This window comes from Habropoda laboriosa, unplaced genomic scaffold, assembly GCF_001263275.1.
Source record: "Habropoda laboriosa isolate 0110345459 unplaced genomic scaffold, ASM126327v1 scaffold20, whole genome shotgun sequence".
Classification (NCBI taxonomy): domain Eukaryota; kingdom Metazoa; phylum Arthropoda; class Insecta; order Hymenoptera; family Apidae; genus Habropoda; species Habropoda laboriosa.
Window position 1 is genome coordinate 986,277 of NW_017100143.1, and position 11,289 is coordinate 997,565.

Consider the following 11,289-nt stretch of genomic DNA (forward strand, 5'->3'; position numbering starts at 1 on the left):
CGAGAACAGCCAGAAATCACACCAATCACTGCACTTCAACCATGAAATATTCAACCGAAACTTTGTAAACACGCACGACACTTTGATTCCCCGCTTTGTCCCAGGCGACTGCCCGAGAATCGCGTGTTAACCCGGCAGCCCGGCGTACCGCACATGCGCAGTAAATTTAAACTTCGAATTCGTCCTGCTTTTCCAGGAATAATCCACGCATGAATAATATTTAACAACGATTTGATGTATGCGAATTTTTATTCGCACAATTAAATTCATGTAAATATGTTGATCAAACGTTAGATATTTTTATTCTAATCTTGATATTATTATCACGTGGTAAATAAAAATGTTCGAACGTCACATCCAAAAGCTTAGCATGCTAATCTACGGTAACGATAACAAACACGACTTGAGAAATTTTTATTATTGCGCAATTCGATGATAAGAATAATTTAACGACGACTTTGTGTATGATGAAAAATTTTATTTATGTTATTTGAAGTTTTTCTATATTTCCATTTCTCGAATTCTCAGTACCAACAGAGTACCTGGAAATACGATCGAAAAACAGCAATTTCTACAGACTGGTTACCGCGTACAGGGAATTCGCTCATAAACAAGCCGATATAGATCCTATCTCGCCAAAAAAACCAATGCCACTGGCAGAATTAAAACCAGAGAGATTTGGTTTAAATATGAAAGACAGGGTTTCGTTCAAAGGTATTCTAGCCATGGGAAAAGGGGAAGGAACCGTGGAAGAAGCTATAGAATTTTTAAAAAAGAACTACAGTAACTCGATAGGACTAGAATTCAGTTACCTAGAGGTAATGATCAATTAAAAACAAAAACTTTCAGAGCAACCATTCCTTAAAATTGCTCAAATTTTCGTTATTTCTTTGTAGAAAATCTCTATAAGTACCTGATTTCTCTTAATGTCTACACAGACCGAGGAGGAGAGGGAATGGTTCGCAGAAACTGTGGAGAAATGTTTGACCGATCCTCTGACAAAAGAAACTCAAATCGGCATCGCGACAGAGATGCTGAAAAGTCAAACTTTTGATCAATTCTTGGCCATTAAGTTCGTGAGCCTTAAGAGATACAGTGGCGAGGGTGCTGAGAGCATGATGGCCTTTTTCCATGAATTTTTCAAGCTGTGTGCGAATGGTAAAGAAAACTAAAACATACAAAAGATAAATATAGATCATTCTAAATATATATCTCGGTACTATCAAATTTCAGATGACTTAAAATACATTGTGCTTTGTATGCCTCATCGAGGTCGACTGAATTTCCTCACAGGAATGCTAAATTTCCCTCCAGAAAAATTATTCAGAAAATTACGAGGGTATTCTGAATTTCCTGATGACGTGACTGCTACTGGTGATGTTATCAGTCACTTTGTGTCTTCCACAGACCTCAATATTGATCAGAAAAGCCTTCATGTAACTATGTTGAGAAATCCTTCACATCTTGAGGCTGTGAATCCTGTTTCCATGGGGAAAACTCGAGGAATGATGCAAGTGATCAAAGATGGTGCTTATAATGAGGATGCAAACGCTCGATGGGGCGATAAAGTGTTGAATATTCAAGTATATCTCTTGAAATTCCATCAAATAAGATTTAAAAATGGATAAGTTTGAATGGTGTGAAACTTTGAAGTCTCAATTTGTTAATTGTAGGTTCATGGAGATGCAGCTTATGCTGCTCAAGGTGTAGATCAGGAATGTTTGGCATTGTCTGCAGCTCCTCACTTTGAAATAGGTGGAACTGTTCATCTGGTCATCAATAATCAATTAGGCTTCACAACTCCAGCTTCTAGGGGAAGATCGTCGAGATATTGCACGGATCTAGCAAAGATGATCTCTGCTCCTGTGATTCACGTAAACGGTGACGATCCTGAGGTTAGTGAAAACAGATATTTTTTTAAATTCTTCCTCTCACAATAAGATAAATAAAATAAATTTTTGAACATTACAGATGGTCGTTCGAGCTACTAGGATAGCCTTCAAATACCAAAGAAAATTTAGGAAAGACGTGTTCGTGGATTTAAATTGCTATAGAAGATGGGGTCACAATGAACTGGACGATCCTGTCTTCACAAATCCAATAATTTATAAAATCATTCAAAATCGCTCGTGGGTGTTTCCCAATTCATTTTATAGTACTCCTAAATCGTAGAAATAATTTTATTTCATTTCTAATTAGATCAGTACCAGACAGATACTTGGATAAACTGGTGAAAAGTAATGTCCTTTCAATGGAGAAAGCTAAAAACATAGTTGAGAAGCATAATAAGAAGCTGAATGAAGCCTTGAATCAAGTCGACAATTATATGCCCCTGCCAGCATATTTTGCAGGTCTGTGGAGTGGAATACAGCAAGCTGATGCTAGCATAACGCAATGGGACACGGGAGTTGATTTAAGCCTATTGAGGTTCATTGCCGAAAAAAGTGTTCACATTGACGATAACTCGGTGAGAACACGTTTCATCGTACAATTAAATTCTACTCTGTTTTCCTGGCTAATTAAGCGTATCGTTTTACCATGCAACAGACAATTCACCCTAAATTAATGAAGAGTCACATTCAACCTCGACTGAACAAAGTAGCAAATAATGAACAGTTGGATTGGGCCACTGCTGAAGCTTTGGCAATTGGAACCTTACTGTATCAGGGATACAATGTTAGAATAAGTGGTCAAGACATAGGCAGAGGAACGTTTTCACATAGACATGCTATGCTGATTGATCAATCCACAGAAGGTACCAAAAAAATGCCTGCAAATGTAAATTAATATAAATCCTCTTATTAATTATGATTTCAGATATACATATTTCATTGAATTCCATGGTTGAGGGTCAAACAGGGAAGCTAGAGTTAGCCAATAGTATCTTGTCTGAAGAAGCAGTTCTAGGCTATGAATATGGCATGAGTATTGCTGTACCTACCACTTTAACCATGTGGGAGGCACAATTTGGAGATTTCTTCAATGGAGCACAGATCATTATTGACACTTTCATAACCAGTGGAGAGGCAAAATGGATGTTAAGCAGTGGTTTAACAATGCTTCTACCACATGGTTATGATGGTGCTGGTCCTGAACACAGTTCTTGCAGGCTTGAAAGGTTTTTACAGCTTACAGATAGCAATGAGGACAAGCCCAATGGTGATAATGTTAACATGCACGTGACCAACCCTACAACACCAGCTCAGTACTTCCATTTACTGAGAAGACAAGTGAGATTTACTTCTTTGTTCCAACATCTACTTGATTGTACTTTTGTTATTATAAAATGTCTACATGTGTTCTCCTTAGATGGTAAGGAACTTCAGAAAACCTTTAATAATAGTGGCTCCAAAAATATTGTTGCGTCATACCGCAGCGACTTCATCGTTGGTAGATATGGGACCACAGACGAAATTCAAGAGTGTTATAGGTATGCTGAATAAGAGAAAAAAATTATCAGTTTATAAAAATTTAATTTCTTCTAAGGAAATAAATAATATTCTAACAGGGGATGAAAAAGCAAAGGAATCAGAGGTGACTAAAGTAATCCTAGTAAGTGGAAAGCACTATTACGCGCTTGATAATTTTAGAGACAGCACAGAACAAAAGCATGTGGCAATTATCAGACTTGAATGTCTGTGCCCTTTCCCAGTTCATGAATTATTGCAGGAGATTGAGAAATATAAACAGGCGAAGAGTAAGTAAAAAAGATAGATTTTTAAATCCTTTTTATGAATGTTCACATAAATATTTCCTCCAGCGATTATATGGAGTCAAGAAGAACCACAAAATATGGGAGTATGGAGCTTTGTCAAGCCTCGTTTTGAGAATTTGTGCGGCAGACCAGTAAGTTAATAACTTCAATACTATTCGAAGTACGTATTTATGAAAATAAAATTCTAACTTACAGCTGAAGTATAGTGGCCGTAAACCCATGGCTGCGCCAGCCGTCGGTGAGGGACAATTACATCAACAGGAAGCTCAGGAAGTTATCGTCAGGCCCTTTAATATGAAATGATTTTTATATTGTAATATATATTTTCCTTTATTTTTTTTTGTACACATGATTCAACTGCCAAAATTACATTTATTTGCATAACATCATTATATGTATACTATAAATCGAGAAATAAATTATTTACACATAATTGAGCGATCATTATTTATAATACTTCTACTTTATTGATATATTATTTATAATACATCAATTCCTGAAAAAGTATACGTTCGAAAATTATACTCTTACCGTTGATTTCATACGGTTCTCTATAGAAATTGATGATACAGATACAGATCAAAGCAGGGCTTTTCGATATTTATACGTTAAACCTTTAATATTCTAAACAACACCTTTATAATTACTTCGAAGCAAAATATTATTTGTTTAGTCTTTTTATATTAAAAAAATTGCGGCACAATGAAGTCTCCATTATCCTAGAAAATTGCATTTATATTACAATAATTAATGGAGTCAATTCTTCTTAGTATTTTCCGCGTCTAAACGTTCGTGTTCTTTTTTTATAAGATCTTTCAGTTCGTCCTAAAAAGAAACAGATTTCAATAAATTAATGACTTAGTATAGACCAAAAAATCAGTGCAGATCGATTCAATAATACATACGCCCCAACCCAATTCATCGGCTAATAATTGGCAACCAGCATCACAGGCACCTATCCAAGCGACGTCGCGACCACTTCGTTCGTCGAAAATTAAACCTTGCCGCAGTCCTAAGAATCGTGATAAACGGTCTTGCATGCCCACTTTTTCTTTATTGATGAGTAAACGCGGACAATCCGAACGTACCCTTTGAAAAATCAAAGTTATAATTTTGCAAAAAAATTAATTATTGTTGGAATTTATTAATAATGTATACCTGTCTACCAAAGATGCAAAAGGTTGGACAACCAAACTTGATCCCATAATTATTAAAAGATCTGCTTGCGCGAAATCTCGATCGGTAAGGTAATGAAAACGTTCGGGTAACATTTCCCCGAAAAGCACTATATCTGGTTTTACTACACCCTCGTTACATTCTTCACATTTTGGTATTACACCTTCAATAATTTTCTCTAAAAATAATTACTGAGTTTTAAGGTATATGTAAAATATGCATTCTTCGTAAATTTATTTTAACAATAAAAAAATGTACTAAGTGGAAAATTTATACCTTTCATCCATGGAAGAGTATATGGAGCTCTACATTTAAGGCATCTACCAGTATGAAATGTACCATGAGCTTCCACTAATTTTTCAGGAGGTAAACCAGCCATTCTTTCTAATGTATCAATATTTTGAGTGTAATGTCTCAACAGTAACCCCTTCTCCCATAAAAGACGAATGAAATAATGGCTTGGTGTTGGTTTAAAACCTTCAGGTAAAAGTTCCTTTGCAAGCATAAAAAATGGCTCTGGATTCTCCATAAAGAAATCTAACTCAAAAATAGCTTGAGGATGAGGCAGATTATATTTTGCTAAATTGTGATACAGACCACTTGATGGTGATCTAAAATCAGGAATTCCTGCAGCTAAAAAATATTTAAAAATTCTGGATATTGTCTCTGTAATGTTTCTTTCTAATTCTAACTTAATATTTGTAAAAACTCACATGTGGAGATACCAGCTCCAGCCATAGTAATAATTTTACAATTTTCATTTTCTTTTATATAATCTATTATACCAGTTATGCTAGGTTCACGAAGAACTTTTTCTGATGAATCAAACAACCTCAATTTTTGTGCTAGATATTTTTGAATTCTTTCCATCTCAGAGTCTTCTACCTTCTCTTGTTCTGAAGAAATATTTGGTGCTTCTTCATTTGGTTTCTCCTCTATTACAAACAAATAAATAATATTAACAAAGCATTAAGAAATGTTGAAAGTAAATGTATAATTTTTTTAACACATAAATTTTAGAAAAGAATAAAAATTTGTAATTTTTATTTTTATTACAGATTTACATATCACAACTCTCTAATTCCTATTGGATTAAAAAACGTGACATGCGTTGTTAAGTGTTTAAAATGATAAAATAATATTAAACTTAGTGTAAAGAAGAATCTCTTTGAAGAAATCATTCAAAAAATAAATTAATATATTGTACTGACTCAAATGAAAATTCATAAATATAGATTTTCGGCAGAGTTGTTGAAGAAATAACGGCCAGTGACGGCTGATTAAAGGAATAACGATGTGCAGAAGCATTTTTGCTGCAAATAGACATCGTGATATTACGATTATAACGTAATTCAATAAGATCAAATGTGACTCAACAGTTACCTAAAACGTTCCAGTAATACGAAAATATAAATGCTCTGATTTTTCGATGAACAGCGTCGAACGATGTCTTGATATTTTAATTCTCTTAACCATTTTATTTAATTAGTAAAGTTTCTAGCTTTCATGGATGACAGTTAACCTCTGCCACTATCATGCTACACTTATCTACGTTCTATTATATGAATTTTTACGTAATAAAATTGTACAAGTATTTAAAGAAATTGAAAGGTAATGATAAAAAATTTCGTACTGTTTTATTTATTGACAGATCGGTACTCTGAATTATGAAAGCTTCAAATATATTTTTAAAATTTTTCTCTTATGAAAAAATTTATAAAGTGAAATGGAAATATTAATTATATACAAAATTATGACTGAAAAAGATGTTTGAGTGGGTGATGTAAAAGAAAAATTGAATTTTATCATGTTGGACAAATGACAGTTCGAAAACATTACCCTTTTCCGTGTCATCGTTGTGTTCAGACATGCTTCTCGACTCGTATAACTTTCTTAATTAATATTACACAAATCTTTTCTGTAATATAGACGCCACAATAGAAAAAGTTTGATTTGCATATTCACGTCAACATACAATTAAACGGACTATCGAACCACTAACATTACGATCAATAAAATGCATAGTGACGATATTTATAGATTCATATTTTGTTTCTTTGTTAGGTTCGGCATCTTTGAAAACTGAAATTGTTATGCTTAGTAATTAGTTTTAATTAGCATTATAAAAGAAATTTGTACAAAATATTTATTTTAAAATTGATTTAGATGATATTTATTATCTAATGGATAAGTGCTATTTAGTGATAGGGCACAAGTGTAAGGTGGGGATAATACACGTTTCTAATTCGTGAATTTAAAACTTGAATGTTTGGCAACATTTTGAAAGAAAAAATTACTAGATATAATACTAATGTGTATTATTATTGTTAAAGAATCTTCTCTTATAATTAATATAATACTACCATTATGACATATACTTTAAGGATAATATATTGAAAGAGGGATAATCACAGTTTTTATAAATTCGAAGATTTATTTCTATTATACATACAAGATACAAAAATGTCACTGACTACATAAATATAAATTGATTTGTATTATTGAGCTTTCTTAGATGCATCACTTCCTAAAACCTTACGCCTTTGAGCAACCATGTGACAATATAATTGTGGAAAGACTGTAAAATAATGAAAGGGGGAAAAGTTAGTATAAAATTGAAATATAATGTTGGTACAATAATACTAAGTACATATAATGTTTGGGAAACTTACGAGGAATGTATGATAACATGATAATTACAAGTATAGAGTAATAGCTAAATATGAAATTCCATGTGTTAGGAAGCCTATAGCTCCAGGCATCTGGATGTGAACTTGCATACTTTGTAGCTGAATATAAGCACAACAATTCTCCAGTTATACCAATTGGATATAATACAATAAATAATGTATACCTGAATTGAGATTCAGGAAGTAAAATAAATATCTAATTATTTCTGTTATTGACCATGCTAAAATGGCCAATGGCATACCAGAAGATGACACAGCATAGTTATTTGGAGTTGCCAGGAATGCACCACTTACAATTATAACACGACTTAATACTTGAAAAGTTGTCAATACAGGATTTGATTTAACTAAACCAAGCACCGTATGAAATATCTATAATATATATATATTTAGTAGTACTTTGTTATTAATCTTTTACAAATAAAACTACAGCTTACCTCTAGAGCTGCAGCATGTTGAAAAATAATAACTGGCCACTTAATATTTTGCCATAAATGTGCTTCTGATGTAGATGAAAAATCATTTGTTATAAATTTATAAAGTATATAACTCCACCTATAAGCACATATAATTCAAGTATTTACCAAAATATCGTTTATGTAATTTATTTTTCATTTCATTACTGACACGAATATTTACTATAAATTACAATTAAGTTGCTAGTATGTAAAATAAAAATTTCAATAATAAAAAAATATACGAATTGTAATTTTTTTTCTGATGAGTTTTACGAATCACCTTGTTTATTCATTTCGAACATAATTTATTAAAAGTACGAAATTTAATAATACTTACCCAAAAACTTGTGCCAGATTATAACCCTTCAAATACGACGTTGCAAAATTACTTGATTTTTTGGTTGTCATATTTTCATTTGTTAATTCAAGCTTTAGTTACTGACAAAAGTAATAATAAATAAATTGTTTTTCCTCTACAGATCTGTGAAATTCATAACTCATTACACGCACTACATTGACACTGGCAATGAGGAAATCATATGCAACTCGTTATATATACTTTCCACAGGAACGTAGCAATTATTACTTAGGGCACTAATAATCCACTATTCTTTTGTTTTTTAATACATTAACAATATTGAGTTGAAGTTAAGTAATTTGTGTCGCAAATCAAAATTATTATTATTAATTAAGTCTTACAAGGTGAAGTGTGGACTTTACAATTCGTATTTTCTATTTATATATGCGTTTATTTATGTTTTACAAAAATTGAATACTAACTTTACTTCATCACGATCAATATTTTAAGAGTATACATAGGTAACAATTAGTACAATAATTAACTATTTTAAATATTCATTATTTTCTAAGTAGTTTCCAATAATTACGAAGATATTTTCATGCACAAGAAATAAAATGCAAATAAGTGAATTTTTTTAATTTATACACGTATTGATAAATTTAAAATATACTTTTTTATCAACATTAAGATACATTAAGAAATAATACGACATTTACAGAACTCAAATTAACTTTATATAAGAGACAATAGAACTAACTACGTTCCTGAATTTCTGGATCAAAGTTCATTGGGCTTCTATGTATAAATTTTGATCTGAAAATGAATTCATTATCATCTAATATTTGATCAGCACTTTTTATAGTTAGGCTTTTAGATTATAATTGTACTTTCGTAAAGTACTTGAACACGATTTTTATAATTTATCTCTTAATTAGATTAGGGTATAGTTTGTTTTACTGTATGTAGTTATTTGGAATTGCATTAAATTAAATTATTTGAAATACTTAATTTTTAAACAAATAATAAATTATAATATCACTGTAAAACAAATAATTGGCGGTTTACATATTAAAAATCGATTTTTTAAATGAGACTATCACCACAGAAAATTGATAAATCGAAAAAGTTTTTTATCGAAACTTTCACCAAATTAAATAAGTTGTGATAAAATAATCTAATATTTCAAATTTTATCCCGATTATGAGATCTACATAGGTTAATCATACATTATTGGTGCAATTCCCTTCAACTTTTTTTGATACATATGTATGTTCAAAATGTTTAGTACTATTACATCAACATTTCAAGAGTTGTTATCAAGTAATGAAAGATAAGCTGAACTTGAATGTTTCTCAATTTCTTGTAGACATTTAAAAGGGTGAAAATGCACAGGATCAGTATTCAAAGATTTCTTGAAGCAGTAAAAAGTGTCAGTTCATTAAATAATTGTAGAGCCATTAGTAATTGCAAGACTTTTATTTATAATACTGATGTGGAAGTGGCAAAAAGAAATGGGTTACCAATTGTGGCTTTAGAATCTACAGTTATTACTCATGGGATGTCATATCCTGATAATTTAAAGACAGCTCTTAAAGTCGAAGATGCAATTAAAAAAAAAGTAATCTTTTTGAAGTTAGTAAAAAAAAAAAAAATAGTTGATTGCACTCTACATTTGTACCTTTTTAGGGTGCTATACCTGCAACTATAGGGATTATAAATGGGCAGATACATGTTGGTTTAAATGAGGAACAATTGCAATCATTAGCTATAAGAGATTCAGGAAGAACAATTAAATGTTCATCCAGAGATATATCAACAGCTGTTGCTCAAAAGCTAAATGGAGGAACAACTGTTAGTGCAACAATGTGTATAGCAAATTTATCAGGTTTGCCTATAATGGCAACTGGAGGTATTGGTGGTGTTCACTTTGGGGTAGAGTCATCTTTTGACATTAGTACTGATTTAATAGAGCTTGGTCGTACTCCTGTAGCTGTGGTGTGTTCTGGTGCTAAATCTATCTTAAATATTGAAAAAACATTAGAATATTTGGTTAGTACCCTTAATACAAGAAAAATGTCATAGCAAAAGGTTTATAATAATTTGCATATCTTTTTAGGAAACTCAAGGAGTTCCAGTTATAAAAATTGGTGAAACAAATTATTTTCCTGCATTTTACTGCACTGAAACAATTCAAAAACTAAAAGCACCACATAGAGTATCAAACTCAAAAGAAGCAGCAAACATTCTAAGAACACAGAGGAAATTAGGTCTTCAAACAGGATTACTGTTTGCTGTTTCCATTCCTGAAAAATATGCATTAGATTCTGAAGAAATGGAATCAGCCATACATAAAGCTTTGGAAAATGCAAAGTGTAAAAATATAAGAGGAAAAAATGTAACACCATTTTTACTAGAGGAATTAAATAAAATCACACATGGTCAATCACTTCAATCTAGTAAGTAAATAAATACTTTGATGCAGAAGCAAAAGAACAAAAGCAAAATTTATTTTTATTCCATGTTCACTCTTTTTTTTTTAAATAATAGACATGGCGCTCATAGAAAACAATGCAAGTGTGGCAGCAGAAATTGCAGTGAATCTTGCTAAGAAAAATTTTCAAGGTTCTATCAGCACCAGTGCATCCCAGTGCCTTCTGACACCAAAACAAAATCCAGTATGTAAAATAAAAATATTTTATATAACATTATTTGTTCTGTTTAAATTATGCATTGTTTGTGCTGCAGATTGTAATTGGTGGAGCTATAATGGATACCATATTGCAAGTGAAGGAATCTGAGATAATAGTAAGTCAAGTCTTCAGTCAGAATTATACTAAATAACCAATTTTCCTTGTATTCATATTTCAGAGGAGTTATAGAACGTTTAACAGTATTTACATACAATTACGACCACATAGGTTTTATGTACATTTAAGAATATTGAATAAA

The 11,289-nt window shown here is 31.6% G+C and overlaps 4 protein-coding genes across 4 annotated transcripts in view; 2 read left to right on the forward strand and 2 right to left on the reverse strand.

Annotated features, from left to right (window-relative positions):
- LOC108573657 (probable 2-oxoglutarate dehydrogenase E1 component DHKTD1 homolog, mitochondrial) overlaps positions 1-4,018 on the forward strand; it is a 4,533-nt gene extending 515 nt beyond the window's left edge. The window contains exons 2-13 of the mRNA XM_017936137.1: positions 529-818; positions 939-1,158; positions 1,234-1,583; positions 1,674-1,895; positions 1,972-2,129; positions 2,200-2,467; positions 2,548-2,755; positions 2,818-3,230; positions 3,310-3,430; positions 3,509-3,697; positions 3,761-3,846; positions 3,911-4,018. Of these exons, the coding sequence (XP_017791626.1) occupies positions 529-818; positions 939-1,158; positions 1,234-1,583; positions 1,674-1,895; positions 1,972-2,129; positions 2,200-2,467; positions 2,548-2,755; positions 2,818-3,230; positions 3,310-3,430; positions 3,509-3,697; positions 3,761-3,846; positions 3,911-4,018 (2,633 nt within the window). The remainder of the gene's footprint in view (positions 1-528; positions 819-938; positions 1,159-1,233; positions 1,584-1,673; positions 1,896-1,971; positions 2,130-2,199; positions 2,468-2,547; positions 2,756-2,817; positions 3,231-3,309; positions 3,431-3,508; positions 3,698-3,760; positions 3,847-3,910) is intronic.
- Positions 4,019-4,471: 453 nt separating this feature from the next.
- On the reverse strand, positions 4,472-6,421 carry LOC108573740 (NAD-dependent protein deacetylase sirtuin-2). Its single transcript, XM_017936219.1, has 7 exons — positions 6,275-6,421; positions 6,079-6,204; positions 5,605-5,829; positions 5,168-5,524; positions 4,874-5,069; positions 4,621-4,804; positions 4,472-4,540 (listed from the first exon to the last, which is right to left on the reverse strand). Exons 2-7 carry the CDS (start codon positions 6,197-6,199, stop codon positions 4,472-4,474), a joined length of 1,152 nt encoding a protein of 383 aa, XP_017791708.1. The 5' UTR covers positions 6,200-6,204; positions 6,275-6,421.
- A 958-nt stretch (positions 6,422-7,379) lies between these two features.
- LOC108573793 (very-long-chain (3R)-3-hydroxyacyl-CoA dehydratase 2) lies at positions 7,380-8,550 on the reverse strand. Its single transcript, XM_017936271.1, is given in 5 exon segments — positions 7,380-7,469; positions 7,564-7,749; positions 7,752-7,953; positions 8,019-8,136; positions 8,377-8,550. Coding segments are annotated over 5 exon segments (657 nt in total). The 5' UTR covers positions 8,448-8,550; the 3' UTR covers positions 7,380-7,389.
- A 1,174-nt stretch (positions 8,551-9,724) lies between these two features.
- Positions 9,725-11,289, forward strand: part of LOC108574010 (pseudouridine-metabolizing bifunctional protein C1861.05) — a 54,432-nt gene continuing 52,867 nt past the window's right edge. The window contains exons 1-5 of the mRNA XM_017936511.1: positions 9,725-9,958; positions 10,027-10,389; positions 10,457-10,796; positions 10,888-11,015; positions 11,086-11,145. Of these exons, the coding sequence (XP_017792000.1) occupies positions 9,725-9,958; positions 10,027-10,389; positions 10,457-10,796; positions 10,888-11,015; positions 11,086-11,145 (1,125 nt within the window). The remainder of the gene's footprint in view (positions 9,959-10,026; positions 10,390-10,456; positions 10,797-10,887; positions 11,016-11,085; positions 11,146-11,289) is intronic.